This window comes from Chrysochloris asiatica, unplaced genomic scaffold (assembly GCF_000296735.1).
Source record: "Chrysochloris asiatica unplaced genomic scaffold, ChrAsi1.0 scaffold00223, whole genome shotgun sequence".
In the NCBI taxonomy this organism is placed as follows: Eukaryota; Metazoa; Chordata; class Mammalia; order Afrosoricida; family Chrysochloridae; genus Chrysochloris; species Chrysochloris asiatica.
This window is the reverse complement of record NW_006408741.1, coordinates 3,850,362-3,875,161: the sequence shown is the minus strand read 5'-3', so window position 1 is coordinate 3,875,161 and position 24,800 is coordinate 3,850,362. Positions and strand designations below refer to the sequence as shown.

Below are 24,800 nucleotides of genomic sequence, written 5' to 3'. Positions count from 1 at the left end.
GCCACTGAACAACAATCCAGTTATCCTAACATTGCTTTTTAAAAAGTTAATCCTTTCCCCCACTGACATTGTCACATGCTAATTTGCATTTGTAAGTGAGAATATTTCCGGATTTTCTCTTCTGTTCCTTTGGTCTATTTATTCATGTGTCAGTTTCATACATTTAAAATTATGGTGTATATTAATAGCTTACACCTTAGTCTTCTGTTATTGGGGGTTTTCAAGCTATTCTTGGTGTTTTTGACCTTCCAAAATACTCTTAAAATATATTTTCCTAGATATAGAAAAGAATTCTGATGGAGTTTTTATTAACACTGCAATACATTTATAAGTTAACTTTAGAAAGATTGACAGCTACAGGATCTTAATTCTTCCTAACCAAGAAGAGCATGTTATGTTTTTGAATTTATTGAAATCTACTTTTGCATCTTTTAGAAGCTCTATATAGTTTTTCTCTTTAGGTTTTGGAAACTACTTCAGTTTATACCTAGGCCTTTGATTTTCGTTTCCTCTATACTAAATGGGATCCTCCTCCCTTATTCCTTATGTGTTTTATTTATATATAGCATATATATTAATTTTGTAGGAGTCTCTTGATGGTAGAATCAATTAAAAACTTGACTACTGGTTGAAAGATTAGTGGTTCAAACCCACCTACGAGTACTTTGGAAGACAGTCCTGGTGATCTGCTGCCAAAAAGGAAACAGACCCTATGGAGCAGATCTCCTCTGCACACATGAGGTCTCTAAGCGTCAGAATCAACTTGATGGAAACTAACTACAACAATGATTGTATAGCTTAGGTTTATACCTGCTTTTTATTCCCATTATTTGCAAAGTTTTCCCATTGATCTCATGATCTTTTTGCCATATTGCAAGAGCACTTTATTTGTTTTGCTAATTGTTAGTCTCTCAGCTAAAAGTATTACTTGGTGAGGGGCCTACCCATTTAGAATGAGGTTCCCTTTTGTTCACTGTTTTCCGGTTATTCCTTAGTACAACAGATCTTGGACAGTTTTCCTGGGGCTCTCTTAAACTGCTAGTCTTACTTCAGTTCTCCCAGAAGGACATCCTGAGATGAGGATTTGAGTGCAAGGAGATTGTTTGGGAGGTGAATCCAGAAAACACCAGTAAGGAAGTAGGACAATGGAAATGCAAGTTATCAAACAAGTTATCACTGTGGACAATAGTATCTTGGGAGACTGTGTCAAGCCCATCTCAGAGTCATCCAGCCATAGGACAAGGAAGCCAGGCTACTCACCCACCAAATCCCTGTTCAGGAGATTAATGGCAGTCAGCTAGGAGAGCAGAACTGGGCCTCAAGCCTGGACTGGTACCCACAGTCTACTCTAACTAGGAGCTACAGTGGTGGCTCTGGAGTCAGCCAGTATGAATCCTGGTCAGAAAGTTTCTGGCTAGAGAGGCTGGGTCTCCTTATCCATAATTGGGAACAATAAGAATACTTACCTTGTACGGCTATTGTGAGGGCGACAAAAACAGATACTAAGATATAGATGTAGGTGTTGGTACAGACATAAATGTAGATGCAGATGTACGGGTCAGTGTTGGTGTCTGTATGGGTATGGATGTAGATATTGGTGTTAGTGTAGATGTCAGTGTTGCTGTAGTTATAAATGTAGATGTAGGTATTGGTATTGCTGTCAGTATAGAAATAGATGTAGATACTGGTGTTGGTATTGGTCTTGGTGTTAGTATAGGTATTTGTTGTTGTTAAGTGCCAACGAGTTGGTTCCAACTCATAGAGACTCTATATTGGGTTTCCAAGGAATGACTGGTGAATTTGAACCATCACCTTATGGTTCAAATCAACCTTGCTGTCCAGTGCTTATCCTACAGTGCCACACCAGGAATCCTAGTATAAGTATAGCTGTAGATATTGCTGTTAGTGTAGATGTCAGTGTAGGTGTTGATGTAGATGTAGGTATTGGTGTCAGTATAGGTGTGGTTGCTGTTGTTAGGTGCCGTCGAGTTGGTAATGACTTATAGTGACCCTATGTGCAACAGAATGAAACACTGCCCAGTGCTGCGCCAATGTCATTGCTACATCTGAGCCTATTGTTGCTACCACAGTGTCAATCCATCTCATTGGGGGGTCTTCCTCTCTTTCACCGATCCTCCATTCTACCAAATATGATGTCCTTCTCCAGGGACTGGTCCCTCCTGATAATATGTCCAAAGTATGAGAGATGAAGTCTGACCACCCTGGCTTTCAAGGAGCACTCTGGCTGTACTTCTTCCAACATAGATCTGTTTCTTCTTTTGGCAGTCCACGGTACCTTCGATATTCTTCTCCAACACCATAGCTCAACCACATCAGTTCTTCTATGGTCTGTCTTCCTTATTCACTGTCCAACGTTCACATGCGTTTGAGTTTATTGAAAATACCATGGCTCAGGTCAGATACACCTCAGTCCTCAAACTGACGTCTTTGCTCTTCAACACTTTATAGTTGTCTCGTGCAGATTTGTCAAATGCAATACGTTGTTTGATTTCTTGACTGCTGTTTCCTTGAGTGTTGATGGTTGATCGAAGCAAAGTCAAGTCTTTGACAGCTTCAACCTTTTCTCCATTTATATGGATGTTGTAAATTAGCCAAGTATAGATGTAGATATTGGTATTGGTGTGGATGTCAGTGTAGGTTTAGGTATTAATTTAGATATAAATGTAGATGTAGGTGTTGGTGTTGGTGTCAGTATAGGTGTAGATGTAGATATTGGTGTTAATATATATGTTAGAGGGGGTGTTGGTGTTAGTTTTGGTGTAGATGTTGGTGGCAGAATAGATATTGGTGTTGGCATAGATGTCAATGTCCATGCCAATGTAGGTGTTGGTGCATTGGTGTTGGTGTAGATGTAGGTGTCTGTGGTCCTGTAGATGTTGGTGGAGGTATAAGTGTTAGCGTCAGTGTAGACAATGGTATAGATGTCAGTGATGGTTAGATGTAGGTGTCGATGTCAGTTTCCATGTTAGTATTGGTGTAGATGTTGGTATTAGTGTTTTTGTCAGTGCAGGTGTCAGTTTGGGTGTAGATGTTGGTGCCATTTTGATGTAGGTGTTGGTGTTGGTTCAGATGTCAGTGTTAGTATAGATGTAAATGTTGATATAGGTGTCGAAGGTCATGCAGATGTTGGTGTTGGTGTTGGTGTTGGTGTTGTTAAGTACCAGGGAGTCGGTTCTCACTCATAGTGATCCTGCACAGGGTTTCCAAGGTTGTAAATCTTACAGGGGTAGAAAGCCTCATCTTTCTCCCATGGAACAGCTGGTAGTTTTGAACTGCCAACCTTGAGGTTAGCAGCCCAATTCGTAACCACTATGCTAGGCATAGGTATTAATGTTGATATAAACGTAAGTGTAGGTATCAGCATCACGTTGATGTGGGTGTAGGTATAGATATAGAGATATGCATGTAATGTGCTCTGCACAGCACCCAGTAAGTGGCCAATAATTGGGAGCCAATAGATCATTAAATTATAGAGCTTCACTGAAGAAGCTGATGGATCTGAACTACACTTACTTCCATGCCTGGAGGAAGGTATGCAGTCCCTGTTGCCCTTCCCTCTCTGTCCTCAACTCAATTCTCATTTCCTTGCTTCCTCCTTCTTTCTTTCCTGGTCTCTGATTGGCTCTTGATTGTATTTGGGGACTATAATACAACCACATTTCCTCTGCATTTTGGGGTACACTGGTCCTTTTGCAGTGTACCTCTGCCTTCCTTTGCCATTCTTAGAATCTGTGTGCTGTGGTAGGGACCTTCCCCATAACACAGAGCAGAGGCAAGTACTAATAAAACCAGATTGGTGGATTAAATGCTATTAAGTTGTTCATTATTGCAACTTAAAATGATGATTCCATTCATTAATGCTATTTGAGTTGGACATGTCAGTTCCCTGTGGGGTTGTGTCATGTTATAAGTCAGATGGCAGGACATCTCAGAATGGCAGTGGTTACCAGAGATGGATTACCAGAGGAAGATGGATTTTCTTGGGTGGGTGTACATGATGATGTTTTAGGGAATCCACTCTCTCTGGTTCATACCAGTTACCATATCCTATATTGTAACTGACCCACAGTTGCCTAAAGATTCCCAGGGTGCTTATTGACCATGTTTTGAGAAGGCAAGAGGACAGAGTAAGTCGCAAACTATGTCTGAGCTCATGTGGCACCTACTTCAGTGGGCAAGTTTTTGAGACAAGAGGCATCTCTGCAACACTTTCATGGGCATCTTCATTCTTTTTTGGAAAGGACAATGCAAATGTAGAAAAGTGTATTTGATCAAACATGTTCCTTTGCCTATTCTGTAGACAGTGGTCTCAAGCACAGTGGCTGAGCTCTAAACTAGTCACTGTCAAGTTGATCCTAATTCATGGCAACCCTATGTATGTTGAAGTAGAACTGTATTCCATGGAATTTTCAATGGCTGATTTCTTGGAAGTGACTCACCAGTAAGTCAACTCTGGATAAACTTGAACCTCAAAACTATAATTTTCCATTTTCTGCTAAGTACATTAATGATTTGCACCACCAAAGAACTCTCTGGTTAGACTTAGGGTCCTTCTAATGAGTATCTGAAGATTATGTTGTTATTAAGTGCTGTCGAGTCGGTTCAAACTCATAGCAAACCCATATAGGGTTTCCAAGGAGTGGCTGGTGGGTTTGAACTGCCGACCTTGTAGTTAGCAAGTCCAGTGCTTACCCTACAGTGCCACACCAGAACAGGTGCAGGTATCTCTAGCAAAGCTGAAGTGGAAAGAGGCAGGTGCAGATAGCCCCATAGGCGAGCCTACCTGCCACTTAGAAATGTAAGAGAATGGAAGGTTTTCAATGCAGACGTGTAAGTGGGAGACAAATACCATCAGCTGACAGCATTGTGACAAGTGTGCAGAACTGTTTCCTGATTGTTTTAGTTGGTGCAGATTTAGGGAGGAAACCAACACTGACACAAACCAATTGCACAGTGATCGGGAAACAATGAAATGTTGGGAGTCGCTGTCGAAAGTCTATAATTTCCAATGGAATTGCTGTTTAGCCATCATATTGCTGCTGAATGACATTGTCGGTCTGGGTGGGAGCTACAATTAGCTGCTGTCACCCTGACATCATTTTTCCCCCTACAGACAATGGAATATTAAGACATCAGTGGCACCCTGTTCTGTGCCCAATTGTGAAATGGCCCATTGTTCAAAGGAAACAGAACGTTGGCAACTCTTGTCCCAGGCCACAGGGAGGGAGGCCCGACTGATCGTTTTCTCCCCTCTGATGTAATGGAGAATCTCTGTAAGCCAGCTCACATCAGAAGCAGCCACTTCATTTGCCTTATTTGTGTAAAGAGCTGTCTCACCTTGGCTGAGTGAGATGCAATGACTCTGCTTGTCTCACAGTGTACACAATCATTTGGTGTTGCTTATTCTGTGGTGGGACCTCTAGTGACATGTTGTAGGAGCAGCACTGAACTGCAAACCACAAGGTTGGCAGTTCAAACCCACCAGCTGCTTCTAGGAAACTCTATACAGGGTTGCTACAAGTTGGAACTGACTCGACGACACTTAACAACGACAACAGCGACATTCTGTGCTGAGTGGCAGAGTAAGACATGGGGTGGGCAGTGAACTGTTTGATTTCAGAGGAGCCTGGATCTGCCCACATCTGCTGCTGAACCTTGACTTCAGAAATGGTTTACCAGAGCCCTTGCCCCCAACTCCCTGATCGGTTTAGTTCTTTTGCTCCTTGGTATTCCCAAACCAAAGACATGAATTCTTTGGGGGAAAGTTCAAGGTTCTTTCTGTTTGTTCTTTGAAACGGTACACGGACAGATAATCTGCTCACTTAGCAAGCAAGGGATGGTTTTCTTAAGATACTGTAGGACTCAATAGATGCATTTACCTGGCAGTATCTGAGCCCTCTGACAGTTGAAGCCCAAATGGGAAAGAATCAGGTACTTAACTCGCTTGAGAAGAAGCATCGGAGATGGCGTTCCTTCCATATCTAGCAGGAATCTAAATGCAGGTAGTGAATCAAGAGCATTTGGACTCTGCAGCTGGCTCCTCCATTGGTCTGTTCTTAACATAGTCATCTAGCATCTGTGTTAAACTTATTTATTTCCTAATGCTGGGTGATGGATTAAAAGATGTGTAGAAAATCCTTCTACAAGAGATAAGCTATTGCAGGCTGCCACAACCATCCCCTTCCCCCTGGCTCTTTTTGCTTTCTCTCTGTTTTGCCGAATTTTCTGTGCATAATGCAGGCTCCCACATCGTATATCCTGATTAGACGTGGATATTACTAAGGAGATGTTTTTTAAGCCTATCATTGACACATTTAATTCATTAGGTACCAAATCCACAAGCAAATTTTGGCTGGCCATAAAATACGGTTAATCCAGGGAGCTGCAATGAAAGGTGAAAAATTATGGTCCCACAAATGTGGAATATTGCTTTTCTGTAGAGACTTTTACTGGCCTGCAATATCTTTCTTCGTAAATTTCTCTTTTGCTTGGTGCTCTTGGTAATTTAACCATTTGTTGTTTCCAGACCACAGAATGGCTCTATGATACTCTACAACAGGAAGAAGGTGAAATACAGGAAAGATGGGTATTGCTGGAAAAAGAGAAAAGATGGGAAAACGACCAGAGAGGATCACATGAAACTGAAGGTCCAGGGAGTGGAGGTAAAGATTGGACGAGGTTCTCATTTTCTCCAAATGTCATGTCCTGAGCTGAAATGGAGAATGGAATGCTTTGAAGTAACAACATGCCAATCTTCTCTGTCAACAGAAATTTTATTTGCCAAGCCCCTGGCTGGTTTGTTTGGTTTTTCCTAATTTCTTACCCTGTGGTCTCCACTCAGGTTTCAATGAAACTGACGTGCTCACGTTCTAGGACATCATTGGTGTACAGATTGAGATTTGCCTGTTTCCTTCAGAATGATTTCTTGTGTTTCTCACAGAGATCTTAGAGTTTAGAGAGGCCAGGGAGGAGATGGTGTAGTATACGAAAGCTGCCTCTGGAGGTGACCCCATCTGCTTCTGCCAACTAGTACCTCAGGAGCTGGTAGCTTACCTCCAGGGCCTGGCCCCCCTTCCTCAACTGACAGAATTTTCCATCCCCCCCTTGGGTTCTCAAGGTCAGATGGCATGCAGATGTTAAAGATAATAGCATAATGAAGTATGTGTGACTTTTGCAAGGCTGTGTGGAAATGGTTCTGCAGACAACATCTTGGGGTCTTAACATATATTTAGGGATTTGGTCCTTGAGTGGAGGCTGTACCAGGATGTAGGCCTGTTTTTTGCTTTGGTTCTAACTCCCCGGGCTGTCATCTTTAGGAGCCACCGAGAAATCCCCTTGTTTTCTTATCTCCAACAACTTCCAGCCTGGCAGTATGTCACAAGGGTAGAGGGAGAAGATAGGAATTGTGCAAATTGTTGGCCTGCTAATTAAGTGAGCGCTCAGTGCTTGGCCTTTCTCACTGACCCCTATGAAAGGAACTGGCTGCCTGAAAGTCTGGCTGTCTTGGGCCAGGACCTGGTATTTCCAGTGGGTTGAAGCGAGGCGTCCTGGAGTCTGGGTGTACTGGGTCTTCAGCCATGCCATGATGGAGAGTGAGGATGGTAAGCCCACTTGAGCTTAGTGGATTGCCCTGATTCGTTGACGTCTTTTGTGATGCACTTTGTCATTATGACTTTTTCTATATTAATCATGTGCTTTTACAGCTGTTAAAAATAGCATCAAATGGCTTTTATTATATTACCCTACAGAGGGAGATAACTTTTGTTTTATGTGTGTGTTTTTGGGAGGGTTTTTTTTTGACCTAATAACAATGCTTTATGATGATGAACAAAAGAAAGCTTCCATGCAAGACCTCTCCAGTTCCCTACCCTCTCCTGCTCACAGTGTTTGCACAGCAGGGTTTAATTGACTGTGTGGAACATTAAAATGCAGATTACCACAAACATGCTGCTCAGAACCACCTCTAGGACTGTGACCATTGATTGTGCAAATATATTAGCCATTGTTGCAGGGAGTGGGGGAAGCAGGACTCAGCTCTTGGGCAGTAGGATACTTACCTTCCATAAGAGGATTGGGGAGAGAGTGAGGAGAAGCCTGGATGTGTCAAAGAAAGGTAATTCACACTGAAACGGTGGCCAGCGGCACCTGTGCCCATGGTCCTGGTGTATTTCATCTTTGTTGTTGTTAAGTGCTGTCAAGTTGGGTCCAACCCATACAGATCCTGTATAGGGTTTCCAAGGAATAGCTGGTAAGCTTGAACCGCCGACCTTGCAGTTCAAACTGCTTTGCAGTCTGGCACATTAACCCACAGTGCCACACCAGGACTCCATTTCATCTTTAGAACTATGGAAATCAGTAACTTTGGGTCATAAGTAATAGCAGGGCAGAATCTTTCCTTGGTAGTGGCTCAGAAGCTCAGGGTAAAAAATATATATGTATATATATTTATATCCACAGTGTTCATTTTCTGCCCTTGTGTCATAAATTAGAATCGTCATGGAATGGAATCAGAATGTTTATGGCTATTTTTACTTCCTATTTATGTTTGGAGTTATTTGTGGCTCTCACACTTACAGACTAATGAGGAGACACATGTGTGGGGTCAGTAAGGGACCTTTAGCACGCAGAGGAGGGAAACGTGCTAGATGGTGTGGGGTTTCCAGGACACTCCAGGAAATGGGCTCAGTGAAGACTTGGGCTGCCCAAGAGGAGATTTGCTTTCAGATTCTGAGAGGGCGAAGGCTCTGAAACAGAATGGTATGTCATGTGATGGCTTTCCTATGGAGCTCAGAGCCTATGGGAGTTGGTGCAGATTGTGTCTTGGCCCCATAGGAGGGAGGCTGGACTGCTGAGAACCCTCCCTCAGGAATATGTCCTGTGTTTCCACTAGCAAATGTTGATGACGTACTTACTCTTTCCAAATCATGTGGAGTCTGCAGAGAAAATAGAAGCCAGCTGTGTTCGCTGCCACCACAGACACATGGTCTAACAGAGGAGACAGCCATGTTCGTGTTATTGTTAAGGGGCCGTTGAGTCCATTTCAACTCGTAGCAACCCCATGTGACAGAGTAGAACTGCCTCATAGGACTTTCCAGGTTGTAATCTCTAGAGGAGCAGATTACCAGATCTTTCTTCTGTAGAGCATCTGGGTAGGTTTGAACAGATAACCATTTGCTTGGCTGCCAAGCACTTAACTACTGTGCCACCAGAAATCCCATAAAGGCAATTAACAGTGCTGAGAACCATACACGCTTAGCTTTTATAATAAGTGTCCTGGGATTCTAGAGCGGGCTGGATGATCAGGGAAGTCTCCTAGGTTGGGTAGGATTGTGTGTGTGTGTGTGTGTGTGTGTGTGTGTATGTGATTTACATATTGTTTTGCTGTTATAATTTATGCACCTCAAGGTGACCTCATGTGTGTAAAATACAACTGCTCCTTAGGAATGTCAAGGCTGTCGTCTTTCAGAAGTGGATTGACAGATCTGTATTCTGAGGTACCTGTGGGTAGGTTCAAACCACCAGCCTTTCAGCTAGTAGTCAAGTACTTAACCATTTGTACCATCCAGGGATCCTTACCTTTCTCACTTAACATCTCCAAGCAAACAGTTAGAGTTCCTTCACCCCTTTTAACTGCTCCACTATGCCCCACTGTGTAAACACTTGAGCTATTACCCTGTGGACTTCCAATTCTGTCAAGTTTTTGTTTTTTTAGTATTGTAAACACTGCTTTGATAAACATCCTTGAACATTACATGCCTGTTTGTGCATACATGCAGCCTGAGCCTGGGATTATTGAATTGTGAGGTGTGAACAAGGGTCTTTGGGTAGTGCAAATAGGTTACATACATTGAGTTGCTAATCTCAAGGTTAGTGGTTGGAACCCACTCAGTGGCACTGAGGTACAAAGACCTGGTGATCCATTTTCATACAGACGGTTGTTGGGTGATATGGATAGATTCTCATGTAACAAAGTAGAAGCTCCTCATAGAGTTTTCTTGGCCATAATCTTTCCAGTAGCAGATTACCAGGTGTTTTCCCCACAAAATAACTGAGTGGGTTCCAACCACCAACCTTGCAGTGATCAGTAGGACACTTCATCTAACAGGCAAGTAAACCCTATAGAACAGTTCTACTCTGTAACACAGTGGAGGGGGAGGGGGCACCATGAATTAGAATCAAAGATTTATTTGGTTCTTTTCAAGTAGGAGCATTTTTCAGTTTGACTGTTGTTGTTAAGTACCATGGAATTGGTTCCGACTCATAGTGAATCTGCACAGGGTTTGGGAGCAGAACGCCTCATCTTTCTCCTGTGGAACAGCTGGCAGTTTCGAACTGCTGACCTCGAGGTTAGCAGCCTGATTCATAACCACTATGCTACCAGAGCTTCTTGCTCTCCAGAGTGACTGTACTACTACAAGCCCACCGGCACTGGGGTTCACCAGTTCCCCTCCACTTAGGACCAAATGGCTTACTACCCACATGATCTGGAAACAACCCTGCAGACAAGACTTCTCAGCCCAGCAGCCTGCAGTCTTCTTGCTCTAGCCCTGGCCTGGAAAGCAGGGTGGGCATGCTCCAAAATAGTAAGCGCATAGTCCTTCCCATCCTGGAGATGGGATAGGGATGTGCACCTGGACATTATCTCACAAAAGGGTGGGACCTCTGAGTTTGGACCCTGTTTCCTTCTCCAGTCGCTTCAGATTCAGGAAGTTCCCTTTGACTTAGTAACTACATCATGTGGGGACAGTGCCAGGCAGTCGCTCTGTTACAGGGGTAGTCAGATAATGAGGCACACCCAGTTTTGGCTTTGTGATTTCTCTACCACCAGAGCCGGTTTCCTCAGTTCAAGGGCACGATAAAGATATTTGAATTTACCATTTAACATATAACTTGCTATAAGCCTTCCCCTAGGCCAGGAAAACATCCAGCCCTGTTCACAACCAACAGCTCAGCGGTATAACTGCTTTTGTTCTTCATGTCTGGGGCCCTAGATACACAAGGCAACTCAAAGGCACATTGATTTTCTCAGCCAGGCACAGGATGGGGGCAGCTGCTTTTGAAGCTGATGAGCTGTTAGTTTTGTGATTGGTTGTCTTGTCTGTAAGCCAAGGAGAAGAAGCCAGCTCAATCAGGTTTCCAGTGACACTGGGTTTCATGGTCAGGAGGTCAGGCATGACAGGGGTTGGCAGGGAGGAAAGAGAAGGTGTTTGTGATGTCGATGGTTTTACAGATGAAATCTCAGCGTGTCTCAAGTTGCTCCCCAGGCCTGCCTACCTGGTGCCTCAAATGGTGGGGGAGTTTGGGCTGGGGGTGGGGGATTCCTGAAAGCTAACAGCCAGATCTCAAGCATCCTCATGCCACCAGTATGGCCTCAGCCAGGGAGTCTGCTGAGCCAAGTGAATCAGCAAAAGTGGATGCTTTGCTGTGGGTCAAGCTTTCGGAGTGCCTTCTAAGTTCTCAGCACTCATCTCTGACCCCAGAGGCTTTAGGGGCTGTCTTTTGCCTGGTCCCAGGTTAGGAGTGTTGGGGTGTCTCTCAAAAGGCAGACCAGTTCCCAGCTTTTTGTCTCCCTGACTTCTTCACTGTTGGGTTCCCACACAGATAGGAAAGCACACACTTGGTACAGGAATAGTCATAAGTGTATGAGTCTCCTATGTACCAAGTATGTTATCTCATTTGAGCTTCATAAAAACATCCATGTAAAATAAATATCATTATACCCATTTTACAGATGAAGTGGGAGCAGTCATGATTCAGTGGTACAATTATCCTCTTCCATGTAGGAGACTCTGGTTTGATTCCTGACCAATGAACCTCATACGTACAAGCCATCACCCATCTTTCACCTGAGGCTTGCATGTTTCTCAGATGCTGAACATGTTTCAGCAGAGCTTCCAGACTAAGACAGACAAAGGAGAAAGGCTTAATGATCTACTTCTGGGACGCCAGCCAATGAAAACACAAGGGTCTGATCCACCATGAGTCAGGGGCCAACCTGAAGGCAGGCAACAGTAACAACATTAGCATAGATAAAGAGAGTGGGGCCTCAGAAAGAATTTCATCTGCCATAAAACAGTGGCAGAATAGAAACCTGAACCCAGGTCTATTTGGTTCTATAGCTCTTGTCCCTTACTTCAGTGGCTTCCTAGGCACTCAGGTGACATCTGTTGTTTTTCATATCACGTCAACACATAATTATTAAATGCATGCTCTTCACTTGGCTACAAGTTGTAGAATGCTTTCTCTCCACTGAGCATCTTTGAGGATACAGTGATCATAAAAGAAGACATGATCTCCACTCTCATCGGAAGACAGAAGTTCACAATGTTTGTCTCTGGCCCCAGAGCCTTCTGGGAGAGGGTATTAAGAACCACATGGCCTCAATGCAGAACCTGTACAAGGGGTGCCTAAGGCAGACTTGGCCTGAAGTGAAGGAGATGGCATAAATAGAGGGAACAAAGACATGATGGGAGCTAGTCAGGTAGCAGAGTTGTCAGTTGGTGTCAAGCCTATGCAGACATATGACAAACTCATGCACAAGAGAATAAAACATTGCCTGGTCTTGCACCATTTTCATGATCATTGGTATGTTGGAATTCCATTGTTGTAGCCATTGTATCAGTCTATCTCCTTGAGAGTTTCCCTTGTTCCTGCTGACTCTCTACCGTACCAAAAAGGATGTCCTTTTTTAGCAGATGATCTTGGTTAGGAATGGGAAATAGCAACAAACATTGGTACAATCTGTTGAAAAATAGCTACTGTGACTTTAAGCAACAGGTGGCCAGAATTGCAACAGGTCAGTATGCCTCCCAGCACTGTCTAGGTTAGATGATTATCTTCTGGGAATGGGACTTTCTGCTCTTATATAAGACGCCTGTTGTGGTGGGGGTCCTGCCTTAGGACCCAAGGGCTGTCATTGTTCAGAGACCAGTGGTTCCGTTGCATGACACGGGGATAGCATAGACAAAGCCATCTGTCTGTGCGCATTAGTTCCATGGTGGGTGGGAAACCCCTTGTCTCAACCATCTGTCTGGCAAAACCATCAGCTATCACCACTGATAGTCATTTTCAGTGGCGAGGAGAAAGTTCAGTTTAGTTTTGCTGACCTGTTCATGATGCTGCCTAAAAAGAATAAAGAGCACCCCCCACCCCCCCACCCCGATTAATTGCCGTAAAGCTCGAAGCCCGTCCTTAGAGCAGCAACAGGATAACAAGGTTGTGTGTTTGGACGCAGCCTCATCAAAAGACGTTCTTTATTTGGACACTTAGATCACATATTAACCAAAAAGGAAAGAAAAAAAAAAAAAAAAAACCTCTTTTCAAAGTAGGAATGATATTGTAGTTACTGCATTAGGAATTAACAGGGCATGAAATAACTGTCGGCCTCAGGGCAGTACCAGATCATTTCGGCTCTGCTTGCAGCCATAAGATAAATCGGTATCTTGCTTGTAGCTGATGGGAAATATTTAAAATAGCCAGCCATAAACATGTATGGTGCTCAAATTGAGTTTGGGAACCAGCACTGAGTAGACCAGGAGGAGGTGAGCTGGCTAATGAAACAGCACAGGCTCAGAGAGGGCATAGGCTTGCTGCAGTGCAATTTAAAAACAAAACAAAACAAAAAATCCATTATTGTGGAAAAATACACATAATGTAACATTTTCCATCCTAACCGTTTTTAAGTGGTATTAATACATTCACAATGCGGTATAATAACACCACTATCCATTTACACAAGTTTCTTTTTTTTTTTTGTCACCCCAAGCAAAAACTCAGAGCCTTTTAAATAGTAAGTCCCCCATTCCTCTCTCCCATAAGCCCCAGGTAACCTCTCATCTACTTTCTTTGTGCATTTGCCTGTTCTGTACATTTCATATACGTGGGATCACACAGTATCTGTCCTTTGTGTCTGTTCTGTACATTTCATATACGTGGAATCACACAGTATCGGTCCTTTTGTGTCTGTTCTGTACATTTCATATACGTGGAATCACACAGTATCTGTCCTTTTCTGTCTGTTCTGTACATTTCATATACGTGGAATCACACAGTATCTGTCCTTTTGTGTCTGTTCTGTACATTTCATACACGTGGGATAACAGGCTATCTGTCCTTTGTGTCTGTTCTGTGTATTTCATATATGTGGGATCACACAGCATCTGTCCTTTTGTGGCTGTTCTGTATATTTCATACACGTGGGATCCCACAGTATCTGTCCTTTTGTGTCTGATTTGTTTCAGTAAGGACAAGGTTCATCCATGCGTGTTTCAGAACTTCATTTCTTTTTATGGTTGCGTTTAAATTGCCCATTGTATGACTAGACCACATTTTGTTTATCCACTCATCTGTTGATGGTTGCTTGGATTGTTTCTACCTTTTGGCTATTGTGAATCATGCTACAATGAACATTGGAGTAACTGTTTTGAGTCCCTGATTTTCATTCTCTTGGCATGTTTCTAGGAGTGGAATTTCTGGATCCTATGGTAGTCCTGGTGTGGCGCTGTGGGTTAATGCGCTGGACTGCAAAGTCAGTTTGAACCGCAAGGTTGGTGGTTCAAGCTCACCAGCTGCTCCTCAGAGACCCTGTACAGGGTCCCTATGGGTCAGAACCAATTTGACAGCATTTAACAACAACAATTGTAGTCCTGGTGTGGTGCTGTAAGATAAGCATTGGACTGAAAGTTTGGTTGAATCACAAGGTCAGTTGTTCAAACTTACCAGATGCTCCTCAGAAACTGTATACAGAAACCCTATACATGATTCGGAACCAACTTGACAGCACTTAACAACAACAACAACATGGCAGTTCTATGTTTGACACTTAGAGGAACCACCAAACTGTTTTCTACAACATCTGTGCTAGTTTACATTCCCATCAGCAATGTGCAAGAGTTCCAGTTTCTTCACAGCCTCAACAACACTTGTCAGTTTTAATTTTTTTGATGTCAGCCATCTTAATGGGTGTGAAGTGGGAGTCTCATTGTGGTGGCTGCCATGTATGTTTATTGCAGAATTTGTATTTCTTACTGTTAGTAAGCGATTGCATTATTTCATTCCATTCTCTTTCAGACTCACCTCGCACTCGGCTATCTATACTTTATGAGTCCTCATCCAGAACCAGTGCTTTCCTATTTGTATATCAAGAATGTCTTGGCCTTGTAACTTTCCATCACATCTGGCTCATCAAGGGTATCTTCCTTGATCTTCTCCAGCTAGAAGTAATTACGTCCTACTCTTAAATGCCATAGCACTCCATCTAGGGTGGTGGTGGTGGTGGCCTGTGGTGTCAGTTCCAACTCTTAGCGGCCCTGCATAGGGTTTCTGAGGCTGTAAATGATTATGGGACCAGAGTCATCATCTTTCTCCCAGGGAACCGCTGATAGTTTTGAACTGCTGACCTTGAGGTTAACAGCCCAACTTGTAACCACTACATTACCAGGGCTCCTTACTCCATCTACAAGCTTCTTTATATTAACTCTGTCCCATTCAGTATACTAAGAATAAAGATATACTAAGTACCTAGGATTTTCTAGATGCAAAACAAGCTGTATCTGGTGTCTAGATACTAGAAAACTTGTTGTGAGATACGGTCTAGTCAGCCCCTGGTGCATGGCGACTCCACACACATTCAAACAAAAAGCTGCCCAATTTTGCCCAAGCCTTATTATCTCTCACCATCAGACTATTGGCTCCATGGGGTCTTTGTTGACTGATTTTCAAAAGTAGATAGCCAGATCTTTATTCCTAGTCACCTGAGTCAGGAAGCTCCACTGAAATCCATTCCACATCACACCAACATGATGGTTGGTGGCTGTGCATGAGGAGCATTGGCCAGGAATTGAACCTAGGTCTCCTGCATGAAAGGTGAGAATTCTACCACTGAGCCACTGCTACATCCAGACAACTTGTTAGGCTCAGGTTATATAGAGGTGAACAAGACTCAGAATTATACTTGAGGAACATCAGAAACACGTGATAATGGTAATGTATCTTAATATAATATGATAATGGTTCCAACAGAGTTTAGAGTACAGAAATGAACCTTTATTCTCCCTCTTGGAAGGGCAGGGCCTGGGTCAGTACAATCCACAGGATCTGTGGAATGATGAAATGCTTCCACATGTACACAGGTACCACCTCATTTGACCTTTACCCCAATCATGGCAAATGTTTTCATTCCCACTGGCCACACTTCTGGGACTCAAACCAGATCTCAAAGTCACTTTTAGAACTGAGGGTGTCTCTTCCATCTGGCAGTGAGCACTGGTGGCTTGTGGCAGCCTCATTTCTGGCCATCTCTGATGGGGAGAGTCAGTGGAGTCAGTCTGCTGGCCCACATCTCTGAGGCGCTCCCTGAGCTCTCCTCTGATTATTGACTACCCAAGTTTTTGTGCAGCATTCTGCTAGTAAGCTAACAAGTTGAAATTTAATTTCCTGCTACCTGAATATGTTTTGGTACAATTAATTCAGGAGCTCAAATCCATAGTCTTCCCTTAATTTCTAATTACTTAGCATCCCCAGTGACATGTCTGTATCCAAATCATAGAATTAAAATTTTAACTAATAAATAACATGAAGCTTGCTATGTTCTGCAGTTATAATAGCAGACCTTTTTGCTCTCACAGAGGCCTGGCTACAGTGCAGGTCTTGCCTCTCATCCCTAAAATTTCCTTTTCTCTGAATACAGCTAATAACAGCAGCAACAGCAATGATGACATCATTTAGTAAACACGGACTGACAGCCTGGTCCTATGCTCCTCACTTCTTTATTAAATGAGACAGCATCTCATTTAATGACTTCACAATACCACTCTTATGTAGGTATTGTGATTGTCCCTGAGGTGGCATAAAGGTTTACCTTCAACTATTCACCAAAAGATTGGTGGTTCAGAACCACCCAGAACCCTGAGGTGGCATAAAGGTTTACCTTCAACTATTCACCAAAAGATTGGTGGTTCAGAACCACCCAGAAATACTATGGAAGAAAGGTCTGGCAATCTGTTTCCATAAAGATTACAGGCAATAAAACTGTAGGCAGTCCTATTCTGGAACACATGTGAGTCGCAAATAAGTTTGGGGATAAGGTTTTAATAGCAGTGAGTAGAGTCCCTGAGTGTTGCAAACAGTGGATATGCTCGCCTGCTAACTGAAAGGTTGGTGGTTCAAGTCCACCTAAAGCTAGCTCAGAAAAAGGGTCTGGTGATCTAGTTCTGAAAACTCAGCCATTGAAAACCAGAGAGTACATTTCTACTCTAACACATACAGAGTTTGCCTTGAGTTAGAATGGACTTGACAAAAACTGGCCTGGGTTCTTTACTGGTAGAAGTGATGTGCCTCCTAGTCACCACCTCCCACTTCCTCTCTAATCCAAGCAGTCCAAGGGCAGGAAAGTCCTGTGCTTCATTTCTCTAGTCCAGGAATTCTATGGTGCTGTGAAGTCATGAAATGGCTCCAACAGGACCATCCAGGACATCCATTTCTGGAGTTTGTCCTGAGACATCCTGAACACCCCACATAACCTGCTGTCATTCCTCTGTCTTCCCATGTGAGCCTTCAATGAGGGGTTCTTCCAGCACCAGTGGCCCGTTTCTATTTGTCCTGATATGCTACAATCTCCAAGCACCCAGGATATGGTCATTTTGGAATGGTGAGGATCTGTGTGCTCACTCTTGTCAGGTGGGTTACACACACACACATACAATCAAGAAATCCTAGGACATACACTTAAATGTACACTTCAGATAAGCAGGGAATACTTTTTAGTGTAAGTACATTCCATGACATATTTGGAACACGTTGTTGTTAAGTACCATAGAGTTGAATTACGACTCATAGCAAACTGTATAGGGTTTTTGAGGAGTGGTTGGTGAGTTTGAACTCCCGACTTTGTGGTTCAAACTGATCTGGCAGTCCAGTGCCTTACCCTCCTAAAATACTATTTCTTGTTTACCTGGAACTCACGTTTAACTAAGTATCCTGCATTTTACCTGGCAAGCCCTCTCTTTCCAGACAGAGATTTGGCTGCTTGGCGTCCTGGTCTATGGAAGGCGTGAGGATGTGAGATGGTTTATATCTCCACACACACCTTCTTTTTGACTCTCTTCCTGTGTCTGTTATAAACTTAATTCCAAGTATTAGTTGTCATCAATGTCAGTAATAGTGTTGGGATATAAATTTGGTTCTTTCTATTTTTGAGACTCTCAAGAAGTCTTTTCATGCTCAGACATTAGGGTGCACCTCAGGATATAGTCATTTCTTGTGCTCTTCAAAGTTAGAGAAATCTTTTTTATTTTTATTTTTTTAATGTTTATTTATTTATTTAATTTTGGTGGAGATAATTCAAAAACTTCTATGTGTACAGTTCAGTGGCATTGATTGACACCAATTAGTTCATTTCAGCAGTTTGCTCTCTCTCTCTCCTCACATTGTTTCAGCACCTTTAACTTGGACTCACTGTGCCCTGGTTTCGTATCTATATCACATATTTGTTGCTGTCAGTTTTGTATTTACGGGTCAATCATAAAGTATTGCTGCAAAAATATCAACATATGAAGCTACTGTTTCTTGCCATATTCTCTATCTAGGTCTAATACACCTCTGAAGATAGTGCCCTCATCTTTAACCTCTCTATGAAGAATTCTGTACTCTTCAACTTATACCATGTCAAAACGACAGCTTTGACCTCCTTGAGGAACTCAAATTATGTTCCTTGAGTTTGGGGAAAGAAAAGGAAGCCTGAAGGGGCTGGATCAGGGCTGTATGTGGATGGGTTAAGGTTTCCCAATGAAATTCTCATGGGTAACCTTCGCTACCTTCAAAGAATGAGTAGGCACATTGTAATGATGGGGAAAAAATTCTCAGCACAATTTCCCTGGCCTTTGTCACATCAATGCAGGTTTGAATATTCTTAAAATTTCTTCCTAATAAATTCCTGTAATCACCCTATGCTCTTCAAGATAATCTATCAAGATTACCCCTTTGTAGTCCCCAAACAGTTACCATAACCTTCAGAGTTGACCTGTCTGCCTTGAATTTAACTGAACCAGCAGATCCCCTTGGAAGCCACTTTTTTATTGCACCTTTTTTGGGGGAGGAAGGCACCTTAGTAAGACAAAAACAAATGTATTCCTAAGAGAACTTGTCTACAGCCATCCACTAATCACAGAGATGTGTCGGAACACATTTTATTTGTCGTAAACTTGTGCATGTATAAGCTGGAACCCTAGTAGCAATTCTTTTTGACTTACCCTCACATCTCATCTTTCAAGAAAGTACAGCTCTCAGAGCATATGTTTCTTACTAAGTTAAATTGCTGTTCAGTCCAAACACATATTCTTGGTGCAGGAATCATAAGACACAGGAAGGGCACCCACCATTGCTAATGGCAGAAGCCCCCCAGCTGCTTGTCAATGAACCCAGGCACTGTCAGGGGCTAGAGCCCTCTCTCGCTCTCTCTCTGGACATTGATTCCAGGGTACCAAAGAGCGAGCGAGGAATGCTGGGATCCCAGGTAGGATGTCCTTGGAATACTCCCTCGAGGAACCAGGCCTCCTGCCAGTGGGATTTGGAGAGCAGCTTGCTAGCTCAAGATGTGCCAGGAAGATCTTGAAGGAAATGTGTTCATCGTTTCTGCCTCTCCTTATGTCTCTGGTAGATTACAATATGTAAAATATTTTGTAATTTTCTTCTTTTAAACTTGATGTGAGCCTTATTAAGCTAGAATCTCCCTGATGGAAGTAGAATGGCAGAATATCAATTTGGTATGCTGAACTTGTATTTAATTATTATCATAACAGTCCCTTAACATCATTGCAGATTAGCCCACGAGGACATGTATGGAAATTTTAGCATATTCAATTACGATGGAAACCCTTGAACGCCACTATCAAAATTCGCCACGGGCCTGTCTCTGTGTGGGCTCCAGCATCCAGCAGACACGGAGTTAGCTATTCCCTAGGCCATACGACCTTGATATTTGTAAGCATAATGTATGACCTCCTCTGGAAGCTGGGGATGCATTTTAAGATCATGATGTATATTTCTCCCCCTTGGTAAATGACCAGACATGGTTGTTTGTGTTAGGTAAAGAATATCTCTGGCCTTCGCTAGACTGAATCGTAAAAGATCGATCTTCTTCACATTTTTCAATTCCCTGATATTGTGGAGGAAATTTACTCTTGTCATCAGTGACTGTGACTTGTTATTGTCGGGGACAGTTTGGGCCCAGGCATCATGAATCGCCAGCCTAATCCTGGAAAAATCTCATTGGATTGGATTTGATCTGGACCCAGTCACTGGTCCAGACTCAGTCCTGTCGAGTTGATTCGGACTCACATCAGCCTATAGGACAGAGTAGAACTACCCCAGAGGGTTTCCACGGTTGTCAATCTTTACACGAAGCAGACTGCCTCATGTTTCTCCAGTGGAGCAACTGGTAGGTTTGAACCCGTAACCATTCAGTGATCCATGTAACATTTAACCTACTACACCTTCAGGACTTCTTAGTCACCTGCAGGAGGGATACATATGTTAGTTTACAAACGGATTAAAAGCATATGTAACTCTGTCTGCCTACTTCCCACAAAAATCATGGAGAAAATAGAGATGTCAGTGAAGGGCTTTTTTGGGTTTACAGGAGGGAGCTGGGGGAATTGGGTCTGTGAACTGTACTGTGAACCACCAGGTCTGTGGGTCGAGCTCTCCATGTGAGAAAGATGAATCTTTCTGTTTTGGCAAAGATTTAAAGTCTCAGAAGCCCTATACGGGGTCACTGTGAATTGGACCATCTTGATGGCACTTAACAACAACAACAGCCAGGTCTGATTCCCAGCCACCACACCCCATGCACAGCTACCATCAATCTGTTAGTGGAAGCTAGCGAGTTGTTATGATATGGAACCGGTTTAAACATAGCTTTCAGACTAAAACAGACTAGGAAGAAAGGTCTGGCAATCTACTTATGAAAATCAACCAATGTAAACCTTAAGGAGCACAGCAATCCAATTGGTAATGAATGGATCATGGAGATGACAAAGGACTGGTCAGCATTTTGTTCTGTTGTACATGAGGTCACTATGAGTTGGGGGCTGAAGTTGGCTGGAAGGCAGCTAACAACCACACAGGATGGGGAGAGAAATATCACCTAGTAAATTGCGGAAAGGAAAGGTACCCTGCCAGCTGCTCTGAGAGAGGCTGCTTTATGACTCTGGCCTCCTTGTTTTCTCCTGGGCAGTCATTTGGCTTCCAGCTGCTGCTGCTTTCTGCATCTCTCCTTTGATTCAAGGCTGGAATCTCAGATGGGAAGCAGGTGAGTTACTGAAAAAGAGCTTTTGTGGTTCTTGGGTTTTCTCCTGGACTGATGTAGTAACCGTCCATTTCCTCTTTACATTTCTTAACTTCAGAAACTTGTAGCTTCATGGCCTTCAGGGCATACCTTTAGTTCTTGTTGCGAAAGTCTCACACCCCACTCTTGAAACACCTGACCCCCACACCAAATAACTTAATCAGTGATAGACTCCCTGGCTCCCCAACATGTGGTCGAGGAATCTGCAATAGAGGCATCACTTGGGAGTCCATTGGAAGAGAGATTCCCAGGCCTCAACCCAGATCTACTGAACCAGAATCTGCCTTTTTGTAAGAACCAAGGTGTCTGAGTTTCCTCCTGCTGCTGTAATAGAAACACCACAGATGGGTGGCTTTTGAGAACAGAAATTTATTTTTTCACAGTTTTAGAGGCTAGAAGTCTGAATTCAGGCACCAGCAATAGGGAAGACCCCATCTTTCTTGTCTCTGGGGGAAGGTCCTTGCTCACTTCTGTCAGTTTCTGTAGCTCTGTGTTCCTTGGTTCATTCACAAACATCCTGTGAAGTCTGTCTTCCCTAAAACCCATTACCATCAAGCCTGTTCGGACTTATGTTGACTCCATGTGTTACAGAGTACAACTACTCCATAGGGTTTTCTTGGTTGTAATCATTACAGGCAAAGTATGGCCATCTTGGCCTCCAAGGAGCACTCTGGCTGCACTTCTTCCAAAATGGATCTATTGGTTCTTTTGGCAGCCCATGGCACTTTCAATATTCTCCTCCAACACCATAACTCAAAAACATCAATTCTTCCTTCTATGGTCTTCCTTATTCACTGTCCAGCTTTCACATGCATATGAGGTTATTGAAAATACCATGGCTTAGGTGAGGCACACCTTAGTCCTTAAACTGACATCTTTGCTCTTCAACACTTTAAAAAATGGTCTTGTGCAGCAGATTTGCCTAATGCAATATGTCGTTTGATTTCTTGACTGCTGCTTCCATGTGTGTTGATGGTTGATCCAAGAAGAATGAAGTCCTTGACAACTTCAATCTTTTCTCTGTTGATAATAATGTTGTTTATTGGTCCAGTGGTGAGGATTTTTGCTTTCTTTTTATTGAGATGTAATCCATACCAAAGGCTGTGCTCTTAGTAAATGTTTTACGTCCTCTTCACTTTCAGCAAGCAAGGTTGTATCATCTGCATATCACAGGTTATTAATGAGTCTGCCTCCAATCCTGATGCCGTGTTCTTCTTCATAGAACCCAGCTTCTCAGATTATTTGCTCAGCATACAGGTTGAATAAATATGGTGAAAGAATACAATCTTATTGTACACTTTTGTTAATTTTAAACCATTCAGTGTTCCCATATTCTATTTGAACAACTGCCTCTTGGTTCAGGTACAGATTCCTCATGAGCACAATTAAGTGTTCCGGAATACTCATACTTCTCAATGTTGTCCATAGCTTGTCATGATCCACACAATCGAAAGCCTTTGCATAGTCAATAAAGCACAGGTAAACATCTTTCTGATATTCTCTGCTTTCAGCCAAGATCCATGGCACATCAGCAATGATATCCCTCATTCCACGGCCTCTTCTGAATCCAATTTGAATCTCTGAAAGTTCTCTGTCAATGTATGCTTGCAGCCATTTCTGTATTACCTTTACTAAAACTTTACTTGCATGGGATATCAAAGAGATTGTCCAATGATTTCCTCATTCCATTGGGTCACCTCTCTTTGGAATGGGCACAAATATGGATCTCTTCCACTCAGTCAGCCAGAGAGTTGTCTTCCAAATTTCTTGGCATAGATGAGTGAGTGCCTCCTGTGCCGCCTCACTTTCTTGAAAGTTTTCAATTTTTATTCCATCAATTCCTGGTGCCTTGTTCTTTGCCAATTCCTTCAATGTACCTTGGACTTCCTCCTTCAGTATCGTTGGCTCTTAATCATATGCTACCTTTTGAAATGGTTGAACATTAACCATTTCCTTTTGGAGGTCAAGATGGCCAAACTTTGTCTCTCATACGTCAGACATATTGTCAGGAGGGACCAGTCACTGGAGAAGGATATCATGTTTGTGAAGGTGGAGGGTCAGAGAAAAAGAGGAAGACCCCCCAATGAGATGGATTGGCCAAGTGGCAGCATCGATGGACTCAAGCATGGCAAGAGTAGTGAGGTTGGCCCAGGATCGGGCAGTGTTTCATTCTGCTCTGCATAAGGTCACTATTAGTTGGTACTGACTCAATGGCACCTAACAACAATCTTTACATAAGCAGATCACCAGGACTTTCTTCTGTAGTGCTACTGGGTAGGTTCGAAACACCAACCCTTAGGTTAATGTTGTTGTGTGTTGTTGAATTGATTCAAACTCATAGTAACCCTATATGAGAAAGTAGAACTGCCCTAGAGGATTTTTTCTAGGCTGTAATCTTTCTGTGTGGTGCTGTAGGGTAAGCACTGTACCACAAGGTCAATTTGAATCACAAGGTTGGCGGTTTAAATGTACCGGTCACTCCTTGAAAACTCTTTGACAGGGTTGCTATGAGTCAGAATTGACTCAACAGCACTTAATATAATAGCAATCTTTATGTCAGCAGATAACCAGTTTTTTTCTACCAAGAGCCACTGGTAGGTTGGAACCACCAACCTTTCTTCCATGAATAGTTTAGACCAATTGTTTGTCCTACCTTGGGACTTTCAGTCTTCCCTATGTAAGCTTTTGATCTGTTCCTTGTATCTGTAACTCAGAAGTGATTAGGTTTAGAATATGGCTTACGCATTCACATAATGAAGAAAATACTTTCCCCAAATGTTTTTTATACTTCCACAAATATCAAAAACAAAGCAAAATAAACAAACAAAAGCCAGTTGCTGTTGAGTTGATTCTTACTTATAGTGACCCTATACAGAATGGAGTAGGAGGCGTAATGTGGTGCTGTAGGATAAGCATTGGACCACAAGGTCACTGGTTCAAACTCACCAGCCGATCCTCAGAAACCCTATACAGGGTTGCTGTGAGTCAGAAGCAACTTGACAGCACTTAACAACAGAACAGTAATAGGACAGAGTGGAACTGCTCCACAGGGTTTCTGAGGCTCTCATCTTTATAGGAGAAAAGGGTCACATCTTTCTCCCAAGGAGACACTGGAGGATTCCAACTACCGACCTTTTGGTTAGCAAGGACTGGTAGGGTTCTGCCTGGTGCCTCTCCCCAAATCCAGTGTGGTTTTTTTAAAAACAATATTAGCAAGTTAAAAAATATTTTTAAATTCTTCTTTTTTTAAAAAAAATGTGAACGAAGTGATAGTTTACATGGGAGAACATCGATTTTACACCTTTGTTTCATTGCAATGATTACAGTCTCCTCCATGAATCATCATTCAACAGTATTTGCTTCCATTCCCTCTTTCCTTCCTTCCTTCCTTCCTTCCTTCCTTCCTTCCTTCCTTCCTTCCTTCCTTCCTTCCTTC

The 24,800-nt window shown here is 42.8% G+C and overlaps 1 protein-coding gene across 1 annotated transcript in view; it reads left to right on the top strand.

The window, feature by feature from the left end:
- The window catches only part of CAMTA1 (calmodulin binding transcription activator 1), a 1,308,299-nt gene that overhangs the window by 662,350 nt on the left and 621,149 nt on the right, over nucleotides 1-24,800 (top strand). The window contains exon 5 of the mRNA XM_006873121.1: nucleotides 6,548-6,683. Within this exon, the coding sequence (XP_006873183.1) occupies nucleotides 6,548-6,683 (136 nt within the window). The remainder of the gene's footprint in view (nucleotides 1-6,547; nucleotides 6,684-24,800) is intronic.